The sequence below is a fragment of the Aphelocoma coerulescens genome, chromosome 22, assembly GCF_041296385.1.
Source record: "Aphelocoma coerulescens isolate FSJ_1873_10779 chromosome 22, UR_Acoe_1.0, whole genome shotgun sequence".
NCBI lineage: Eukaryota > Metazoa > Chordata > Aves > Passeriformes > Corvidae > Aphelocoma > Aphelocoma coerulescens.
The window spans coordinates 4550427-4572640 of record NC_091035.1 but is presented as its reverse complement, the minus strand read 5'-3'; the positions used below and the strand labels follow the sequence as shown (position 1 = coordinate 4572640).

General features: G+C 55.1%; 1 protein-coding gene across 1 annotated transcript; it reads right to left on the bottom strand.

Moving 5' to 3' along the window:
- Window positions 1-863: 863 nt before the first annotated feature.
- ERLIN2 (ER lipid raft associated 2) lies at window positions 864-11412 on the bottom strand. The gene is made up of 11 exons (XM_069035315.1): window positions 11281-11412; window positions 11101-11182; window positions 10789-10835; window positions 10473-10534; window positions 9700-9825; window positions 7876-7949; window positions 7439-7497; window positions 6370-6461; window positions 5979-6068; window positions 4463-4542; window positions 864-3449 (listed from the first exon to the last, which is right to left on the bottom strand). Exons 1-11 carry the CDS (start codon window positions 11385-11387, stop codon window positions 3240-3242), a joined length of 1029 nt encoding a protein of 342 aa, XP_068891416.1. The 5' UTR covers window positions 11388-11412; the 3' UTR covers window positions 864-3239.
- Window positions 11413-22214: the final 10802 nt, after the last annotated feature.

Here is a 22214-nt window from a genome sequence, read left to right as displayed (position 1 = left end):
AAGGTCGCGGGCGCCATGGCGGCCCCGGGGGACAGCGGGGCCCGGCCGGGGCTCCCCCGTTCTGGCCACAAATCCCAATCACGGCCTGAGTAACGGGCGCGAGCGCTGCCACCCAGCCCGCCCCACTGTTCCAGTCCCGACCACCCTCCACCCCCCAAAATTAGGTTCTTATCCCTGCATGAGGAGCAGCCTCCCAGGGGTGTGAATTTCAATTATTTCGGGGAGAAAAAAGCGTTATAAAAACAAGGCAGGGACCGGTGCTTGTCCTGCAGGCCCAGTCTGAGGGGCGGGCAGTGTTGGGGAGCGCTTGGAGCGCGGCCACAGAGCCCGAGAGCAGCCGGAGGGGCCGGGACAATGCCCGGCTTTATCGCGGCCACGCACGGGGGAAGAACGGGAAACTGCCAGCTGGAACCCATTAACTCAAATATTTGTCTTAATGTGCAGAACTTCACTGTCCCTCTGCAGATTCAGTGTTTACACAGCTGGGTAAAAACACCCAGAAGGTTCCTGCCCTTTGTCTGGTAAAACACGACAAGGCTTTTCTGCAAACTTTACCAAATCCGAGGTGTTTGCCGCTCCAGTCTTGTTCCTGTGTTTTTCACTCATTCCGTAGCAAAGCAGGGGTTGACAGACACGGGATTCCTTGGACATGGACACCTCTGACCTTTCTTCTTCCACTTTCCTCCTCCTCCTCCTCACTGGAAAGGGGGAACCGTCCCGTGCAGGGGCACAGCGCCGACCCCCAGTACCTCACCGCTCCCCACGCCCACCGGCAGCCTCCACGTCCCCTCTCTGGAAAATCCTCCCCTGCAAATACATCTACACGTGATGCTAAAGTTCATCCTGATATTAAAATTGGAAGATTCTAAAATTGAAGGCCATTTTATTGCCATAGCAAATACCAAAATAAAAAGGCTTTGAATTCAGTACATAAGATCAAAGACTGCATTTCCATGCTCCCCACAGCCATTCCAAGGTATCAGCAGTGCCACAAACCTCTATTCCCTTTGCTGTAGAGTGGATTTAAAGTTCAGATATTCATCTCAAGATTAGAGAAACAGGACAATTTGCCTGTTAAAGAGACAGAGGGAATAAAGGTTTATATGGAGAGACAGATCCACTCTGGAAAATTCAGGACATTTTACAGAGTGGAGAAACCTGAATGAAGACACAACAACAGATTTTGGCTTGTGAAGACTGATACACTCTCAACTTTGCTTTTGCACTCTTAGTACAATTTAACTAAATTACACTAATACTTTAGCAGTCAGGGTTTTAATTAAAAAAAAAATCATTAAGAGCTCTTTATCCCAAGCTATTGTCTTGCTGTGAAATCACACATAAAAAAATGCCTTTATAATACCACTTTGGCTTAGTTGCATCCTTCCATTAGTGAAAAATACTTGCGTAAAAGGAAGTGTTAGTTGCTGATGGAAACCTTGAGCACGAACGTAGAACAATCTCAAATGAGCTCATCCTCACTGCTGAACCTCTGCTATTCCCTGTTACAATCTCCCTGCACAGACCAATTTATGAGTCAGGAATATCACAGCCTCCCTGGGGATGCTGTTGTTGACTACTGTGGGTCTGATGGAGGTCTGGAGATGGGACTTCCCTTAGCTCCTATTTTCCAAGAAATACAAAGAGGAGGGGACTTTTCTCCAGCAGAAACCGATGCTTAATTTCTATTTTGCATTTTCAAGCATCAACAGGGAAAACTGCTGTAAAAACCCTGGAGCCAGCAGCTGAGATTCATCCGAGCTCTCTTAGTGTAACACAGATTGATGAAGGTTTAAACGCTGAAGAGTGAGACCAGGGGTAGAGGGGGAGCAAGAATTCGGGGCATGAGCCTGTAAATGCACCAGGCTGGTCTCTGACAACAAGCACTGGCATCACCTCAGATGAGGATATTGGCCTCAAATTTTATCAGCAATTAATCACCAGGCTCTGCTGCCAAATGCAGATGGATTAGGTAGGAAAAAAAAAAAGTTCTCTCTAGGCATGAATTTTTATCTTCAAATTTTGCATGTGTGGGAAACAAAACCCTGTTTCCTCCTTGCATCTGGGATGCGAGGAACTGGTCAGCTCTCTGGAAGGGAAGGTACATTCTGGTACATTGTTCTGAGAGAAAAAGGGGAATCCATCTGTGGGTAGTTCAGGAAGAGCTGCTTTTCTCTGCCCTGTGACCTTTCAGGATCACAGTTTGTCCTTGGCCAGTACTAAACCTTCCTTCCACAAGGTCCATTCAGACCCAATCCCACAGGAGCTCAGTTCTGCTCGTTTCAACTCACCCGAAGGTCCTTTTTCTAGTCAGACACTGTAAACACCGAGATCCAGTTGCTCTTGCAGAGCAGGTAACGAGCTGAAAAACTGTCTGCTCACTCCAGCAGCTCCTCCCCAGCACTGCATTTTGTAAAGTCAGGGTCCCTGAGACAAAAATTCTTTCCTCCCTGGTTTTCTATGACTGTGACAATTTCCACGCCTGTGGCCTCATTCCACTGAAAATCCCACCCAGCTCTGCACTCCAGGACGCTGCCCACGCCCTCCCCCAGCAGCTGAACTGCTGGGAAAACTCTCCTGTGCCCCACAGAAACATGAAAAACAGAAAACAAAGCCGTGTTAGGACATAGAAAATGAAGAGTTTGGGTCACTCCCTGCGTGACTTGTGGTCTAAGGCTTCGATCCCCCCGGTGAGTGGGAACCTGCAGGATTCCAGCTGAGCCTCTGTCCCTCATAGGGTCACCTCACGTGGGCTTGGCAGCCACCTGCCACTGGCCCCAGCCTCGAGCAGCCACTTGTAGTGTACAAAATCTAGCACCTTATTTTCAAAGGGGACTGAAATAAAGTACTTGGAATTTTCAATAAGAAAAAAACACAAAACGAGTTGTAGCAGCAATTCCCCTCCCTCCAAACCCTCAACATTTCTTTACCTGCAACAGCTATGAACCACCTCAATCCCAAATCAGGTTCCCATCCAGCTGATAGCCCTGACAGCCTCTCCCAAATCCTTGGTCTGTGTGACCAAGAGCTGGGGAGGTGCAGCTACAGAACATACCTGGAGCTTAGAAATTACCAGAAAACCCACCCCATAAATACCAAAGTCCTTGTGTCTAATTGTCATACAAAAGATTGAAAGGATTAAATCTGATTCATCTCTTTCAGCACAGGAAAGGGGGAAAACAAAAAGGAATTTCCCAGTTCATGATGTTTTGATATAAAACGAATAGAAATCTTTCCTTTCAGTTGATGTTATGAAGTAGTTTTGTGTCCTCGCTGGTTCCTGCCCCGTCCTCATCTTGGATTCCTTCTGCCAGTCCCTCTGCAGATTTTCTCTGGCTCCCTGCAGAGTCCATGAACATGTTGGGAATATCTTTGCCAAAGTAGATCTTGCTGTTGGCTGCGATTGCCTTGTACTTCATCAGCTGCAAGTACTCGGGAGTTAACTTGAGCTGCACGGAGAGAAAACGGGTCACAACAGCTCAGATATGGGAAAAGGAGATTCCTGCCATGAGCACACGAGGCACGTACTTTCCACAAGCACAGCAGGCATGGCCAGCCCGCCACAAGGAAAACATGGAGTACCCAGAGCCAGGCTGAGTGCAGCTCTAAATCCCAGTGACTAAATGGCAAAATGAAAAGTGATGGGAGCAGCTGGGGAAACGCTCAATCCAAACGTGATGGAGATGCTCAAGAGCACATCACTCACTGCAGCCCTTGCAACGAGAACTACTGAGGAGGGAAATATCCCTGGCTGTTTTCCAGGGAGCAGATCCATGAGTGTGTCTGGCTGAGAGGAGCTCATTCGTTCAGGATAATGACATTGTCACAGAGAGGACAGAACAACTGGCACAAAACCTGTGCACAAACACCCCAGCCCTCTGGCCCTTCTCACCGACCACCACAGAACTGAAACTCTTCCTGCTGGAGTGTCCTGGGAACTTGCTCACCTGGCAATTCTATCCATGTCATTTTTCTGTTTCCAGGTTGGACTTTTTGTTGTTTCTACTTTTGCAGTACTGAGGCTCTTCCAGGGTGTCTGAGATCAGCTGCATTTGTTCTTTCCCTGCACTGTGGTTTATTCTACCCCTGCCTGTCACCCCAGAGATCTCCCTGCTCTGACTGCCTGCCAACTTGAGACTGGAATGAAACCACATTTCTCATCATAACAGCGTGAAAGGGCAACACTGAAACTGATATTCCATCTACAGAGAGCCACGGCCCGTGAGCACCTGGCAGAGCAGAGACTTCACATACCCTGACACTGATCTGTCCAGAGAACAAAATGAACTTGCAAATAAGGATCTAATTGTTTCAGTCAGATAAAAGCTTTGCTGAGAGGAGATGGCCTCCATTGTGCTTTTTGACTTAAACAATGATCACTGCCTGCTCTTGTGCTGAGCATTCCCCCACAGCCTGATGCCCGGGGCCCTGCTCTGAGGCACCACGAAGGAAAGCACAGTACCTTGTTGGCCTCAGCCACCTTCATAGCAGTGTAACACTCAGCATCAGCTCTCGCCTTCTCTCGTGCAAGAAATGCAGCATCTGGAAGCAAACACATGCTCTGAGTCACATTTTTATTTCCAGCCACGTTAGCACCGTTTGCAGCTGGAAACTCTTCAGAAAGGGGCCAGTGCCACATCTAAACTGCACGGGGTGCAACAAGGGGAAGAGGGAACAAAATGGGAAACCCAGAAATGGGAGCTCAATTTACAGCTAAATGGCTGCAGGACGAGAGCATTAATAAGTGAATTGCATCTGCAACTGCAGAGCTCAAAGAATTTCTCACACATCAGGGTTTGATTATCCCCATCACGTGGGCTGAGCTCAGCCTTTCTTCTCGAGCCAGGGCTGACTCTCGTGCTGAAACGCAGCAACTGCTCTCCTGCAGACGTGGGATTTACCCACAGCCTTTGCCCAGGACTCCAGGAACAGCCTGAGCAGCCCAGCACTCTCTGCAGATGAGGTCTGTGCCTGTGGATGTGATTCCCAGATGGGATTTGGTCTGGGATACACAGATGAAGGTTCTGGCACGCAAAGCAGGGGATTTTAACCTCCACAGGCTCTGCCCCTTGGACAGATGCTGGAGAGCTTTTCTCTGCTCTGTCAACAATTGCTCAAAGGCTCTGATTCTGTGGATACTGAAATTCCTGACTCCTGGCAGAGACACTTAGGGAAAGCAATGCTTCCCGTTTCTGTACTGCACTCCTTTTCCCCCTCGGACTCTGTATCTGTCCTGGGTACCAATGAGTGTAATCCTGCCCCTCTCCTGACATTCCTCCCAAGGCATGGAGCCACACGATTGCAGCACTCAGTCTGGGCTGGAGAGCTGCATAGCTGCATAAACCATCTGTTTACTTCCCCTAGCAGGGAGTCCTGTGAGCTGCTGCACTTAAAGATCATGTAAACAGCTGGATGGTCTGGCCCACAGCTTCCTCTCTTTGGGCTAAAAGGAGAGGCTGGGCCCAGCCACAGACACCAGGAAAAAAGAGGGAGGCAGGAATCCTCTGCCAGCACAGACCCGGACTGAGGAGCTGAGAGAGTTATAGGAAATAAACCCCACTGTATTTCTGCAAAGAACTTTTTCATGGGAAGCTGCTGATCTGTAAAACCAATTGGCTCCTCAGTGGCTTCTGCAAAGCTTGGCAGGGCCTATAATGAATGTAAGGGGAAAAAAGGCCTTGCCACTTCCGAGCTGGAATTGCAGAGCCCTCTCCACGCCCTGGAGTCTCCTTGGCAAAGCATTTTATCAGATGGGTGAGGGAACACCTCCTTGAGTTCAAACTCCTACAAAGATCACCTCGAGAAAGGGAGTTTCAAGAAGCACAGCTGGCAAAGAAATTCCTGTTCCTGCCTCTGGTCAGGAACTTCACCCCTGGGAGCATCAGCCTGGACTGAAGAACACAGCCAACACACACTTCAAGAGCTCCCTGGTGAACTGCTTCAGGAGTTACTTACTGGAAAGCTCACCCCCCACTCACCTTCAATCTCTGAAATTCGCTTCTCTGTTTCCTTTTCCATCACTTTCTGTCCATAAGTTATTTCAGCAACTTGTGCAATCTTTTCTGCCTCTGAAATGAAAACAAGAACACACCCACACTGTCATCACACATCTTCCTAACGCCAGAAGCAGCCTCACCCTGGAAAATCCTCACTCATCACCTACTTCAGGTGGAAATAAACGGTGGGAAGAATTTCCAGCCTGCAGAAAACAAAGCTGGAACCCACCTGAAACACTCCTGAGTTTCTCTGGGAGTTCCAGATCGGAGAAGGTCCCAAAGTGAACCAGTGCACCCCTTCCCCCTCTCTGGAGCCTGGGCTCTCTTTGCTGCCTGTCCCCCCCGTTCCCTCTCCCAGCCCACCCATACAGACCGATCAGGGCTTTCTTCCTCTCTGTCTCTGCCTCCTTCTCCACCACCTTCTGCTTCTGTGCCGCGATCAGCAGCTTTGTCTTCTCGCTCTCCCTGGGGAGCAAGAGAAACCAGTTAAAAACAGGGGCTCACTGGTGTGGGATTCACACCACATCCCCAGCACGAGCTGCTGGCTCTCCCCTCCTTCCAGCACGTGTCCAGGGCAGGTGGGATCAGCAGTGTGAGGGCAGGTACCTGCACAGAGCATTTTGCCTAAACCAAAGCATTCTTTCCTCCCCTCCATAGCAGGAAGATTTTCCAGTGAGTCCCTGTGACACACTCCCTGCAGGCTGCCCTATTGCCTTTTCTATCTTAATGGTTTTTATTTACATTAATGAGTTTTTAAAGAGTGAGCATAAATAAAAAACTCTGCCCCTGCTCCCAGCCAGGGAAGAGACACTGGAACTAAGTCTCTCTCAACACATCCTGCTGTATTTATGGCAACAGAACACGGGCTGATTTGGGACCCCCTGCCATGACCATGCCACACAGGATTCACCACAAGCCCAAAGGTGACATGCAATGCCAGGGAAGCAGAATGGATGAGAGGGATCCCATCCTGGCCGGCACAGAGTGCTGGCAGCGTGCTCAGGGAGCACGGGCGTGTCTGACTGACCAAGTGCAGGAGAAGGCAGCTGGCTCAGGGTGTTGCAAAGGGATCAGCATGTCAAGTGCTGCCAAAGAAAGTTATTTCAAAGCTTTGCGAGTCTTCAGCCTGTTGAATCAACAGTTTCTCCATCCCAGTCAAACAACAGGATTAGTGCTGAAATCCATCCCTCTGCCACTCACCCACGCTCCGGGAGGGCTCTGGAACACAGGGCCAGTGCCCAGGGGAAGGAGCCCCAGGGCAAAGCATTCCTGTGCTCAAGGGCTCCAAGTGAGGCCCTGCCAGCCCAGCCAGGGCTCAGTGCTGCTCCTCGGCAGCCCCTTCCCGAGGGGCAGCCTGAGGCCAGGAGCCAAGGGCACCCCAATCCCCAGATCCCAAGGTAATCTGCCCTTCTGGATCCTTCTGGGAACACAAAGCCACTTACATGAGCTCGTAATTCCTCCGGATCGTTTCAGGGATGTTTGGCTTTGTAACTCGAACTGCCTGGAGAGAGGGAGACAGAAGAGAACGTGGGCCAACAGCCAAGTGGTCCCTGGGACTGCAGGGGGGGCACTTGGGACATGCTTTGCCACCAGAGCTGCACAAACTGTGACCAGGCCCAAAATCCACAGAGAAACAGCACTGAAGGATCTCCTGACATGACAGAGATTGCAACCTGGGCAAACCAGCACCCAGAGTAACTTCAGGAGAAACTCAACACATCAAAGCTGAGACAGGAAGGACACTGTTCCCACTCCTCAGGTTCAATGAAATCTGTGCTGGAAAGCAATTTCCTAAACAAATCTCAGTTTCTTGTTTCCTTTTAGCCCTTTCCCCTCTTCACAATCTGCATCTTCAATATCTCAATCAAATCCTGATTACCTGTATAATTAATCCAGGGGCCATCGTGGTTAGGTCTTGCTGCAAGGCCAGTTTAAGGTTTTCATCAATTTGATCTGATTGGGAGAAAAAGAAAAGGGAATGAAACATCTCCCAGGGCAGTTTGCTGTCAGCACCCAGAGTGAGCTGGGAGGGCTCACATTTCTTATTCCTGGAAAGTACAAATGGGAGTTGGATGTAGAAGTGCTGGCCTGACCCTGAGGCAAGTTCCCAGCTCTCCCAGCAACAACCCTTAGGACACACCACAGAACATGGCAGGCATGAAAGGAAACCCTCCAGTTTCCCCAAACCTGAGGTTTGGAATCTTCCTGAGCCAGATACAGCATCTTTACAACAAAGAGTCTGTGCTCTAACCCCCTTCCCCACTGAACTTCCCAACTGGATCCTGAAGTAACGTGGTAAATCCTGACCGACTCTGGCCTGCACCTGTGCCAGGAGGACAAAAAGGAAATGGAAAGGCAGGAATGGGAAATGGCAGCATCAGTTACTTTAACAGGCTGCAAAAATCATCAGTAATGTCTCTCTGGCTCAAGGAGTCCCAGAACTCCAGCGTAGCTGAGGATTTCAAAGGGAAACACAACCTAAAACCCTGCTCTGATGAAAGCTCCAAGGAGGGCAGCGCTTCCAGCTGGGGCCTGCTGGGAAGTGCAGAGGGAAAATCAAACTGTAACGGCCTTAAGAGGGATCACATCGCACTCCTGGATTGTTTGCTTTGGTCCCAGTTTCCTATCTGGAACTCAGGCTCCTAATGAAGCCCAGCCAGGAGTTTGGGAAGCAGCTGTTATCAGTTCCCTGCACCTGCTGGCAGATGTGGGGGCAGAGGGTGACGTGAGGCTGCTCAAAGGGGCTGTGCCCCACTGCAGAGCCTGAGCCAGACCCAGGCAGCTCAGAGCAGGAGTTCCAGGGGAGTTTGTGCAAGTTCCTTCTGTGCAGAGCGGGTGCTTTCAGCCCATTTCAAGCAGCCATCAGCAGCAGCTGCTGACATCTGGAGACTCCATCGGCCAGGAACCCGTCCAGCGCCAGCAGGGACTGGGAACCGGGGGGGGGTCCGAGCCCCAGGCCTGCAGCCTGTGTGGGAAGGGGGAAGCCAGGCTCCTTGGAAAGCCCAGGCTGAACAGAGAGCAGGAGTCTGCTCTCTCAGGCCCCCTGTTCTCTCAGGCACAAATCCTGTCCCGCTGCGCTCCCAAACCATTCCCAGCAGCTCTGCGCCCACAGCCAGCACTGCTGAGTGCTGAAAGGCTGCAAGGATTTCCTGTCAGTCCAGAGCCAGAAACAAAACACTCAGCATTGGCAGCCACTGCACGAATTCTACCAAGAAACCCCAGCTTCTCCTCAGCCTCTCCTGCCGTGTGCCTCCCTGTGCTGCCCGGTTTCCCGTTGGGAAGGTCAGCAGGCTCCTGGTTTATGGGCACCGCAGCCACGGGCACAGCCCAGAGCTCGTGGAACCCTCTGGCCAGGGAGTGCTTGCTCAGGCTTTCTGTAACAGCAAAGAGCCACAGCCTGGCTCTTCCATCTGGATTAGAGAATCCTGTGACTGATTCAATCACACAGAGAATGCCACAGAATTCCTGCTCCCTTCCCTACAGGGAGGCTACTGGCAGGGCTGGGGCTGCAGTTTATTGTTACAACATACTGAAGCACTCAGCTCCAAAAGATAACACGGATAAACGATGGCAGCTGGACACCAACCCCGCCTCTGAGCAGAGCAAACACGGGATTAATGGATAAAAGCCCACCAGCTGCGGGTTCTGCACCAACAGCCCACGGGGAGAACCCTCAGAACCACCAGTCCCGGGGGCAGCTCACCAAACAGCTCGATGTAAACCTCCTGCAGCGTGTGGACACTGCAGAACTGGTTCAGCTCGTGGTGGATCTTGTTGAAGATGAGGGCCTTGTCATAGTCGGCCGTGTAGTTCTTCACGATGTCGTACACTGGCAGAGGAGAGAGCGGGGATGGAGGAGGGAGGGAAGGGAAGCGGGGAAAGGAGGCTGAGCACTCTCAGGGAAAACCTTGGAGCTCAGTCCCAGCGCAGGGGCTGTGAAATGAGGGACCCCCCTTGCCCCCAAACCCTCTGCTCAGGGCAGGTTTTTTTACTGCTGACGTTTTGTGACGCCTCCACCAATATCTGTCCTCTGCTCTGTCAACAGAAGGGTTTGAAGCACCCCCAGGCCTCTGGCTGTTCTGGGGCTGCACACACACACACACACACACACACAGCTCCCTGCCGAGCCAGGCACCCCCACATTAAACACCCAAGGATTTGGGAAAAGGCTGCACAGGTCGTTCTCCCTGGGCTCCAGGAGCCTGAGCTCACAGCCCCCTTGGCTCCCCCTGCACACCCCGTTACTCCAACCTGATGCTGCACAAAGCTCGGGGGGGCTGGGTTAACACAGATCACAAAGGCAAGAAACAATAAACTCCCCAAATTCCCGGGAGATCGGGGTCAGAGGTGACACCCGGAGCTCAGGGCACACCTGTGGTACAGCCTGGCTCCAACCAAACACAGCCACAACCTCTTCACCCCCTGTTCCTGCAGCACAGCCCCCGGGGAGTGTCCGGGGCAGAACTGGTGACTCACCCGCGCTCTGGATGAGGAAATTCACCACCTCGATCCTGTCGAAATAAATCATCACTCCTCCACTGCAAAGCGAGAAAAACACAAAGTTATGTTTGCTGGAGGCTGAGTTTGCTCCTGTGGGATGAGTGTGGGATCCACCCCAGCCTGCTCAGCACCATCCCAGACCCCCCCCCCGCCCGGGGTGGGCTCCCTGTCCTGGGGAGGCCCTGCAGAGCCTCCCAGTGACCCCAGTTTGGGGGCTGCAGAGAAGTTCAGTCTCTGAGGAGCTTCCAGCTGGGATGAAGGGCTGTGGGGGGGTAAGAGCTGAAGATCTCACCTGGTGCCACACGGGACGTTTTTCACCTCGTCCGTCTGCAGCGTGGTCTGGAGGAGATCGAAGGAAAGAGGCTTAAGAGAGGGATTTTCCCGGCACAAATCCTGCAGCCCACGGGGCTCTGACACAGCCACGTCCCCCCGGGACCCTCCAAAGCGGGAGCTGCACCTGCCTCGCTCAGTCCCTCGTTCGAGGCTCAGCGGGACCGGCCCGAGAGCCGCCCGTCCCCGGTACCGGGCACGGCAGCCCCCAGCCCCGTGGGACCAGCCGGGCTCCCCCGGTGCCCGCCCCGCCCGGGCCCGGGCCCAGCAGCACCTGCACTGACTTGTAGGACGTGATGAAGGGCAGCATGAGGTGGAAGCCGGGCCCGCTGGTGGAGGTCAGCAACGCGCCGCCGCTGCGGAGGGAACGAGAGGGGGAGAGAGAGAGAGAGAACCGTGAGCGGCGGCGGCGGCTGGCCGGGGCCCGGCTCTCTCCCCGCAGGGCCCATCTCACCGATAGTAGACGCCGATGTGCCCCTCGTCGATCTTGTGCACGGCCGACAGGAGCGCGGCGGCCGCGACGCCGAGGGCGAGGGCGGCGATGGCACCGAGCTGGGCCATGCCCGGCACCGGCGGCGGCACCGGCGGCGCGCCACTGACGTCATCACAGCGCGCCCGCGCCGCCGCCGCCAGAGGGCGATGGAGGAGCGGGGGATGTGGCGCTGGAGGTCGCGGGTTCGAGACCCGCCCGCTCCCGCAGCGCGACCCCCGCAGGGGTTTGGGGGTGCGGGGCCCCCCAGAGCCCGCTCCCCGTGAAGGCGGGGGGGACAGAGCGGGACGGCGGCGTGGAGGGGTGTGCCGCACCCACGGAGTCACAGATCGTAGAATGTTAAGCGTCGGAAGGGACATCCAGACTCATCCCATTCCACCCCCTGCCACGGGCTGGGACATTTCCCAGCAGAACCACAGAGGATCCTCAGCTGGAAAGGGCCCACGGGATCATCCAGTCCAGCTCCTGGCCCAGCACAGACACCCTGACAATCCTCCCGTGTCCCTGGGAGCGTTGTCCAAACGCTCCTGGAGATCCGACTCCCAATATCCAGCCTAAATTTCCCCTTTTTCAATTCTTTCTGTCACCCACAAAGGGTTCTCCCCTCTCTGACCGCCCCGGCATCGCCCCACGCCCCCCGCATGGAACCCCCCGTTCCCTGTCCGGACCTTGTTTGGGCAATTGCAGGAAACGGGATGGGCCAGGAACCATGGAATCATCCAGCTCTGTAATCGTGGAAAGGGACCTAAAAACCATGTGAGAGATGTATAAAACGTCAATAAAGGAGAATGATTTGATCTTTACTCGTGATAGATCTCCGAGGTTATATATAACAACCCTGTCAGGAGGGTTCAGCGCCATTTAGGAATAAGGAATGAAATATCCACGATATTTGTCAATCCAAATTTTACAGCTCTTAAATAAGCGCAAAAGGGCGCCAGAGATGAAAAACACCCTGTAGTTGGTGTTTTTTTAAAGGCGTTTGCCCAGATTTAGGGCCTTGATAAAATGTATTAAATCTTTAAAGGTTTTAATGAATCTAGTATGTGTTTCATAAATCACAAGCCTCTGCTCAGCCCCTCTCAGTTTAATAAGGGTAAACTAGGAAATTGCTCTGAGCTGGAGCAAAATGCATCCATGGAATATTGAAAAGTAATAGATTTTTAAATGTGGGGTGTTCTGGCTCGCAGGAGAGGTTTTGCTTCATAACACCGGCACTATATCACTGCCCTGAACGGGAAACCAGCTGTGGCCACGTGTTTAACAGCATCAAGATGTGAACCAGCACAAAGGTAAATATTATTTGTAATAATCCTAAAAAAACCTAAAAGCCAAAAAAAATCATTACTGCTGGACCCGAGGCCAGGAACATTCAGTGGTGTCTGTGCCGCGGCGCTCGGGATTTTAACAGGGCTTTTTGTAGGAATAAATGGTTTATTGCACCCAGTTCTCTCCAGCACTTGAAGACTTCTTCATCCCTACCTCATCCCTCCGCCCCTGTCAAAATACCCTGTGGGGTTTTCTGCAGAGTTAAGTGAGACAATTTGAGGACCTCTGGGTGCTCGTGGCTCCGGACTCGTGGGGATGGACCCGGGATGGGACCTGGGCAGGCCCTGGGTCGGGATGCGGGCAGAGATGGGGCTGCTGTGGGCAGAGCCAGGACGGGCCCGGGCAGCCCCGGGTGGGACGTGCCCCACTCGGTCCCTGCGGGGCGGGGAGGGTCCGGCGGGGCCGGAGCACGGCGCGGTGTAAAGTCTGTCTGCCCTCATTAGCTGTCACAAGTAACAATGCCGGGCTGGCAATAAAGGCAATTCCGAGGCTGTTGGCCATTAATCACCGCCTGACAGCTGGGAATAGGGCTGGAAAAACTCTGTCCCCGCCGCTCCTGCTTTGGCGTTTAAGGTTACCTCTGCAGCTGCAGCGGTGGGGCGGAAAGCTCTGCTCACCAGTCCTGCCCCAGCCCCACTCCCGTCTCCATCTCCGTTTCTATCCTGTCCCCATCCCCATCCCCAATTCTGCTGCCATCTCCGTTTCCACGCCATTCCTATCCCCATCCCATCCTTGCTCACATCCCCATCCCATGCCATCCCGTGCCATCCCGTGCCATCAGATGCCATCCCATCCCATCCCATCCCGTCCCGTCCCATCCCGTCCCGACCCATCCCATCCCGTCCCGTCCCGACCCATCCCGTCCCATCCCATCCCATCCCATCCCATCCCATCCCATCCCATCCCATCCCATCCCATCCCATCCCATCCCATCCCATCCCATCCCATCCCATCCCATCCCATCCCATCCCATCCTTGCTCACATCCCCATGCCATGCCATGCCATGCCATGCCATGCCATGCCATGCCATGCCATGCCATCCCATCCCATCCCATCCCATCCCATCCCATCCCATCCCATCCCGTCCCATCCCAGCTGTTCCCTAGCTGAAACCTAAAGGAGCAGCGGAGCCCAGGAAGGGAAATCCCTGGAAGGAGCTGGGAAGGTGCAGGGTGCTTGGCTGGGCTCTTTCCTGCTCTGGCTCTGGAAGGGAAGGGGGTGGGAGAGGGGCTGTGTGGGGGGAACACTTCCCGAATTCCATCCATCGGACGTTATTTGCCGATTATGGGGCAGAATTGTGTTCGAGTCTGTCCGGGCTCGTTCCGTGTCAGCTCTAACAATACAGCACTTGGCAGTCCAGGCAGTTGTGTGGCGTTGGCCATTAATCATCCCCTGACAGTCGGAGCTGGAAGGGAGGGAACCGCTCACATGTGGTCACGGTGCCCCCTCCCCATGGCCGGAGGGGCAGGGGGGGCTTCTTCTGCCTTGGGCCCACCCAAACCCACTGCGGGCTATGAGCTGAGAGTCCTCAATCCGCGTCCCCTTGGGAGGGGTGTGTGGGGCAGGCGGAGAGTGGGGAGACACTCCCGCCTTTGCCATGGGGCAACCAAGCTCCCAGGGAACAGCCCCGCTGGGAGGAGGCTCTTGGGAAAAGCCTTTAAGCAAGTGGCATTCCCAGTGTTTTCCTCTCCATCCCCAGCCTCTCGCTCCATGAGCCCCTGATCAGGAGCTGGGGTTTGTCCTGGGGGAGGTGATCCCAGCACTCTCAGCACAGGAGGGGAACTCTCCCCGAGGCTTCTCTCCGCGCCCCTCGTCGTCCCGCAGGCGCCAGCCCCGTGGCCGGGTGCCAGCGTGCCAGGTCATCCCCCAGTAAAGAAAGGAGCAATGTGTTTCCAGCCCCCCGATGCTGTTTTCTAAAGGGGAATGATTAATGGTGCTTGGAAACCACAATTCATCCCGGGAAAGAAAGTAGATTTACCCGAAACATGCGTGAGAATTAGTGCTGGGATCGGCTCCTAGGGCAGAGGGGGGGGAAGCTAATGGCAAACAGAGCCCGTCTGTGTGCAGGGGGAGAGAATACCCCGCCAAAAACATGGGCTGGAGGAGCTGGGATGGAGCTGGGACAGGAGGAGGAGAGTGGCCCTCAGAGCCAGGTGCCCTCCCCAGCTGGAAACCTCGGTCGCTCCTTCCCTGACCCACAGTGAGATGGTCACGATGGAGAATGGAATTCCCCTCCCATGTGTGTCCCAACAGCACAGCAAAGGATGGATGGTGCTGATGAGACCAAAACTCATCATTCCTGAGAGTCCAAGAGATACCTGGGAGAAGCAGGAGTTGCACCAGAACCCACGAAGCTCCGGCCTGGAAACACCAAATGCTTCAAAAACGTCTGTTTTGGGCTCAGGGAATGATCTCACCTTGCTCCTGCTGGTGGCATCCACTGGGGTAACTGGGATGGGCTGGGGTGCAGCACAGCAGCACGGAGCCATCCAGGTGCTTCCTCCCTGGGGAGCAGGAAACCTCAGAGAAGGGAAGAACACAGTTTTCCTCCGTGAGGGTGGGAGGGAGGCAGCCGTGGTAGCCCCGGCCTGGAGCACAGTCCTGCTGGGATGTGGGAGCTGCAGCCTCATCCTGCTGAGCTGGGGAAACGAGGCAGGGGCTGGCGGGTTAGGAAGTTCATGGAAAAGGTTTTCAGGCACAAATCCTGACCTGGATCTAAGCTGCCCTGCTCTTCTCTGGCCAGGAGAGCAGCAAGGGAGGGGAAAGGGCTCCCTTGAAAGGAAGCAGGGACAGGTGACATGAATTTATCACCCAATTCCAGAGATAACCCCAAGATCCTTGCCTTTATCTCAGCTCTGGATCAAGGCAGCAGCCGGCCCCACACAGGTCCCGTCCCATCAGCGGCGTGGAGGAGCTTGGACAGGGCTCCAGGAGAGAGATTTATTTGTGGGATTTCGAGAAGGGCTGGGGAAACCTCAGCGAGGTGCTGAAGCCCAGGTCAGGAGTCATCCCTGGTTCGGGGATATATTTAGAGCAGGATAATGTAAGCGACAGGAGGGAAAAAAATAAAAAATCCGTGGAGGAGGTGCAGATCCGTCCCCTTGGCTGGGAGTTACTGGATGATCTGAGCCAGGGAACAGATAGTTGGATTTCCCTTATTTCTCCCTTCAAATAAATCACAACTCCAGAGGCCTTTAAACTCTGCAACATGATCTGTTCCAATAAGGAAGGGAATGAAAGGCTGCGTCTCTCTGGAAGCCTTCAGAGCCATAAATCTCCTATGTACAAACACAGACCAGATTTCCAAGTGCATTTATTTTATTGTATTGTTTTAACAGAAAAATCAAACTGCAATAAACTCTGTCCCTCATTAGCTGTCTCCATATCCAGGCCAAACGCTGCTAACGAATAAAATCAGGACAAAGGAATGTGGATGTGGGTCCAAGGCCTGGCCGGGCGCTGACCCCCCGAAAGGCACTTCCCTCTGAGCCTCACGGAGGTGTGGGATGAGGGGAGCCAAGGGGGTGGCTCCTGCACTGCCCATTGCTGCAGGTTTGCTGGGGGTTGTCACCCCAAATCCAGCATCCCTGCCATGACCCGGCATCCCTGCCACGGACCTGGCATCCCCCCCTGGCTCCCACCACAGCAGCTGGAGTTTAGTTTAGGGGTTTCCTGCTTCAGTGTGTTGTGGTCCCTGATGTGCACCCCAAGCAAGGCACCACAGAGCAGCGGGAACACGAGGCAGTTTGGGGGGGTGCTCCCCAGGCTCCGTGAGACCCCCCCAGCTGCCCACGTGAAGGGGCTGCAGAATTAGGGCTGAACTCATTAAGCGCCGGGTCAAACCCCAAACTGGTGATTGGGGCAGTTCTGGAGTTGTTGGTCATTAATCATCTGCTGACAGTCCCGAAGGGTCCGGCGGCTCTGGGGGGGGGTTGGAGAGCTCAGGGACAGGGACGTGGCTGGCACTGCTGGCGGTGTGGACGGCGCGGTCCCCAGTGACCCCCATGGAGCATCCAGCACCCCCAAACCCGCCCCACGGAGGGAGCAGGGCTGTCACATCCCAAGCACAGGAGATGCAGCGACTTGGTCTGATCCAGGGAAAATGCAGAAATCAGTCCCAAGCAGGCCAGGAAGGAACAAGGAGCCTGTCTGCAGGATTTACAGCACCGAGCCGGAGAGCCCAGAGCAGCGCCCGCGCCGCGCGGGTCCCGCCTCAGCCCACGGAGAAATTCCTGACTTATTGAATCACATTTGTCATCCCTAAATACATATGCAGGCCCGTGTTTCTGAATCCATAAACATCTTTAACTAACTCCGCTCAGCGAGGCCTCTTTCAGCAGTAATTTATATTTAACTTTTTCCATATGCAGGGCCTGTCGCGTTGGTGTCATTTCCGGGAAAACCAGGGGGGCTCGGGGGGAGCCGGGGGCGCGGGGGGCGCGGGGGGAGCGCGGCGTGTCTTGGCCTGCTGGAGCAGCCCAGCTGCTGGCACGGCGCGAGAAATCCACCCGGCAGAGCCAGTGCTCATTAATCATTTGAACTACTAAACTGCCAGCTCCTTTCAAGATCTTTCAAGAAGTGTTTTCACCCAAAATAGAGTTGAAAACGCGCCGGGCCCTACTTTCAGAGTCTCATCCATCTGGCCATTATGGGGAGTGTCAGGCGGCTCTGACAGACAAGGCTGCTCTGTTCGAGGGGCCCCGGCCCCACAACCTGTCATATCGTGGGGCTGATGGCATCTGACAGCTCCATTTGTACCTCCCCGGGAGATGAAAGGGCTGCTCCCGGCGGCGGGAGAAGGGCACGGGAAGAGGGTGAGCGGGGGCACCCGGGGGTGCCAGCAGCGTCCCTGGCACCGTGCTGGCTCCACGGGGAGAACGCGCCTCTCCCCAGGAGCCCATCGCTGCCCCGGGGTGTGATCAAAGGCCGGGGGTCTGTGCCCATTGCCCACCCCTGGCTGTGGTGCTGAGCTCTCCCCGTGCCCTGCTGGCACAGAGAACCCAGAGCTGCCAGCCCTGCCCCGGCCTCCATGTCCCCCAAACTCACCTGGAGTGTGCGGGTGCTGTGCGCACCCCCAGTGCTCAGAGCCAGACCCCAAACCCAGCACGACAGACCCAGCACCCCGAGAGCTTCCCCTGTGGCCAGGAGAGCTCAGGGTCTGCCACACACCAGGGCATCCCAAAAGCAGGTGAGCGGCTGCCGAATCCTGGTGCTCCCTTTGGAGTGTTCCCTAGGTAGGAACCCCTCAGTGCTGCAGGATTTCTGAGCCAGTGCAGCAACTTGGAAAAGTTTGGGAATTATGGAGGCAGCAGCGGGGACACAGTACATCCCTGCAGCCAGAGGAGCAGACATGGTGCACACCCAGCCAGCCCCTCTGTCCCAGTTGTTCCCAAAACAAAACACAAGCAGAGACTGTGGGAACCCCAGAAGGAATGAAGGGCTCTTGGCTCCACTTCCATTTTTGCCCAGAACACGGCTCTTCTCACCTCCAAGGAGGACTGTCCTTCTCCAGCCTGTTGGATGTTACCAGGATTGTGCAGGGAACGGGAACAAAACCCCACAAAGGCAACGCTGCTCCAGCAGAAACAAGGAGTCACTTTTATGGGAGCTCTGCCCAGAGGACCAAGAGCTCCTGGCCTTGCTGCTGTCCTCTGTGATGAGCAGCCCCATCCTTCTCATCCAGAGAGAAAAATACAGCAAATCTTTTGGGTGCTTCACTCTCCCCTCTCCTCCGTCCAGGAAGTGCAGAGAAGATGGTGAGGGTTCAGCAAGAAACATCCAGAGCATCTTTGACAGTCCCCATCTCTCTCCTGTCCTTCACTCTCGGAGCCCTCCAGCCACCCCTCCTGCAGGAGCTGCTCAAGGAGAGGTGGCACTGGGACCTCAGGCTTCCACTGGTCCCTTTTTCTTTGGTACAGCAGCATCTCCCTCTCCCACAGATGCACCAGTGGAGATGCAGGGGCTGCTGTGGTGGGCACCAGCACAGCCCCAAGTGCTGCTGGGAGCCACCCTTTGCAGATGTGGGGGACACAAAAAAGGCCATTTTGGTTCTCTGTTCCACTGAGGTGTCTGCAGGAGAGGTCTGTCAAGCCCCCAAAGCCACCAGATGCCCAGGATGCTGCATGTCCTTTCTCCGCTCCCAAATTTTGCCAGGCCAGGAGGGATGATCCATGAATTCTGGGACCACAAGGTGTTGGAAGAGGTCACGTTGCACCCTACCCAGTATCAGGTGTCCTGTCCAGCTCTGCTCAGCCCGTGGGTGTCAGCATTCCACTGTCACTTTTGGCAAAGGCACCTCCCCTGTGGGTCCATCCTCGTGCAGGTCACATCCTCCTGTCCTATCTCCTGCACCACGCTGGAAGGTGGGATGAAACCATGGCAAAGCTGCTCCCGGAGACTTCCATAAACACCTTTAGAAAACACAACGGTCTGTGTCAATCTGTTACTGGGACTCGAGCTACAGGACCACACTCTGTGCACGGAGCTGTCAGCTGAGCACCTTCCCCTGCGCTCCCCGGCGAGGTCCAGCTGAAATGTTGGTGTGTAAGGAGGGATCAGCACTCTCCAGTTATTCATCACAATAAACAGAGGGATAACTGAGCCGGGCCCCGCAGCACGAGCGGGATCACTCCCACACTGCGGTGTCAACCTGTGCGAGCGGCTGTGCCCTGCAGGGAACGGCCCTGCCCAGAGCAGGGCCAGCCTCAGGACCAGAGCTTTGTCACCCTGTGCTGGATCGTCACGCTGATCAGACACTGCAGAAGAGGGAAACCATGGCCACGGGTCACGTCAGCGTATCGCTGCTGGAAGCTGGAACTGGAGCTGCTGGAGGATTTGTATCACACGCCGATTCATAGCCAGGGCAGAGGCGGCAGCAGCTCTTTAGTTGTTATCCAGAGCCAGAGGAAAGTCCACTCCTATCCATGGCACTCCTGGCCACTGCAGTACCCCGGGTGCTTGCCCACGCTCTTCTGGCTTTGGCGCCTTGAGGTCTTTGCCCTTCTCCACTCACCTCGCCCAGGTCCTCTTGTCACTTACGCTGTCCCACTGCTTGGAGTGGCTGGAGGCGAACATCAGGCCAGAGGCTGCGCTCACGGTGCCAACCCAGGGGCAGCTCCACACCCCGGTGCTGCCCCGGCCCCTCCACGTCACCGCCGGCTGCTCCAGCTGCTCCCTTCCTGCAGGGCTCCAGCGCACAGCCCTGGCACAGCACCTCCGTTGCCATCTCCAAGCACGGCTCTGTCCCTCCACGTCTGCTTTCAGCTTGTGCAGCACGAAGCGTGTCCCAAAGCAAACCCCTGACCCCAGACTGGGCACAGGGATGCTGGTGGGGGGACAGGAGGTGTCCACGCCACTCTGGCTTTGAGGACAAACAGAGCTCGTGTTCTCCGTGGCGTCCACCAGTGCTCACGTGGAAAGAAAAGCTGCTTTATGCAGCTGAGGAACTTCTCATCCACCCACCATGGCTCTGCTCTGGCCCATGCCTCTGCATCCCGACCTGACCCCTTGGCAGGCTCCAGCCCTCGAGGACGCTGTGCTCCGCTCTGGACTCTGAAACGCCTTGTACGTCTGCGGGCAGCCACCTCTGCATCACCTAAAAGACATCGGGGATTTTTGTGCAGGAGAGGAAGGAAAACAACAAGAAAAAATAGGGCCTGGCTCTTTCATTCACGTATTTATTGGGCGGACAGCGTGGCTGTGGTCAGCTGGGCTTCGGGCTTTACAGACGGGGATATTTATAAGGCACGCGGAGTGGCTCGGCGTGTGCGTCCAAGTCATTCCTTCCCCGGCACAGGGTATAATGTTGCCTTTGTTCGGCTGCCTCCGGCACAGCAGAGCGTGCCGTGCCGCTCGGCCGGGCCCCTCGCCGTGCTCCGACAGTCCCGGCGCAGCCCCGCTCCTTCCACACACACCACGGCCCCGGCAACTGCCACGATAAATCAATAGGAAAGGAGAGGCTGCCAGTTAGACTAAACAAGTGCATTTGCAAGGATTGCTAACCCTCATTAATCACTCTGACAGTCCTAAAAACACATTTCCCCTTTAATGACTGTATTTGGATAATCAGAGCTTTTTCCTCGCGGCGCGGGGTGAGTGACGGTGGGCGCGACTTCGGCGAGCACCGGCACCGGGGTCACCGGCGAGTCAAGCGCTGCAGGTCCCTGGCAGCTCGGGGCGAGCTGGAGAAGGTGCTGCTGTGACATGGGGAAAGGAGCCACCAGCACAGCCCCAACACTGCTGTCCCCCACGTCTTACACCCACCGCTGTCCTCCCAGCCCCAGCTGGATTTGAAAAGGTCTTTTTCTGTCTCTCCGTGTTCCCTTTAGGTGACTTTTGCCTCCTGGAGAGGTTTGAAACCTCGCACATTTTTCTGTATAAATGATGCAACACATTAATGCAGAGCACATTATGAAAATGGTAATTCAAACCCATACAACTCTAAATTAAGCCATACATTATCCGACCCACTCAGCCATATATTTTGCAGAAAGACAGGATTGAATCAAATCAAACCGAAACTGTGGAGTGCAGGTTGTTAGACAGAATGATTAATAAAGTGCATCCCAGTGCTCTTATTATAAAATGAATTCCGCAATAACCTGGGCATACATTACACAGGGAGTTATTTAATATATTGGCAATGCAACTGTTCCCCAGCAGCTCCAGCCCCAGTGCTGCCGCTATCAGATGATACTCGCAGTGTTTACACGGTCTGGCCCCGCTGCTGCAGTCCTTAGGGAGGGGAAAAATATTCCTCAGGGAACCTCCTGCACGGCAGGATGCATCCAAGCAGCATCCAGCCCTACCGTGGGTGAAGGGAAGGTGCACGGGCTCATTTTTGGAGCGGGGACCATCCTGGTGCAGGGAGGGTTTGGGGGAGAGGGGGATGGAGCTTCGCCATAAGGAGGGATGCACCCGGCAGCTCTGGGAGAAGGCTCTGGCAGGACGAGGGCTGGGCAGCCCCCTGCCCAGGCTGCTCCATGGCTGGGACATGGCACAGCCCCGGCAGCCCTGACAGCCGGAGTGGCTGCGCTGGTTGTGCTGATTTTGGCACTGGGCTACCGCGCCTCAAGGTTCTGCAGCATCGCCCTCCCGCCCCGCGGCACGAGGTGCCCGGCTGTGGCCAGGGACTCGCACGGTGGGACAAAATTCCAGTGCAAGCACCTGTGACAGGCCTGGCATCACGAAGGCACAGCTGAAGAGCCAAGATTTATGATGGGGACTGGCAGTGCCCGAGCGAGGCCGACACCGAGCAGCATCACGGGTGGGAGTGGGGGCCACGTCCAGGGAGAAGCAATGCTCCCGAGGGACGGGGGGTCTGGATGCCTCCCATGCCACCCGAGGGAACACACTGGAGCTGCTCTGCCCACCGCCACCTGCTCCACGGCCTGCATCAGCTGCCAAAGGGGTCAGCACCCAGCAGGGACACAGGAGACACTGGAGTGGCTGCACCAGCCTGGGCCTGGCACCCCCTTCCTGCTGTGCCCACGGGACAGAGCAAACACCCGCAGCAAAGTCCCCCTGCTCCAACGCCAGTCCTGCAAACCCCAGGCCCTCATCCAGCAAA

Bases quoted from the DNA above. Each gene is read 5' to 3' on its own strand.
- ERLIN2 (XM_069035315.1), bottom strand. From the start codon at position 11,387: ATGGCCCAGCTCGGTGCCATCGCCGCCCTCGCCCTCGGCGTCGCGGCC. The intron at 6,069-6,369 runs GTCTGTATGGGT...TTTTCATTTCAG, and splicing joins GAGGAAGAAAGCCCTGATCG to AGGCAGAAAAGATTGCACAA. The intron at 3,450-4,462 runs GTACTGTGCTTT...CTCTCCGTGCAG, and splicing joins AGGTGGCTGAGGCCAACAAG to CTCAAGTTAACTCCCGAGTA.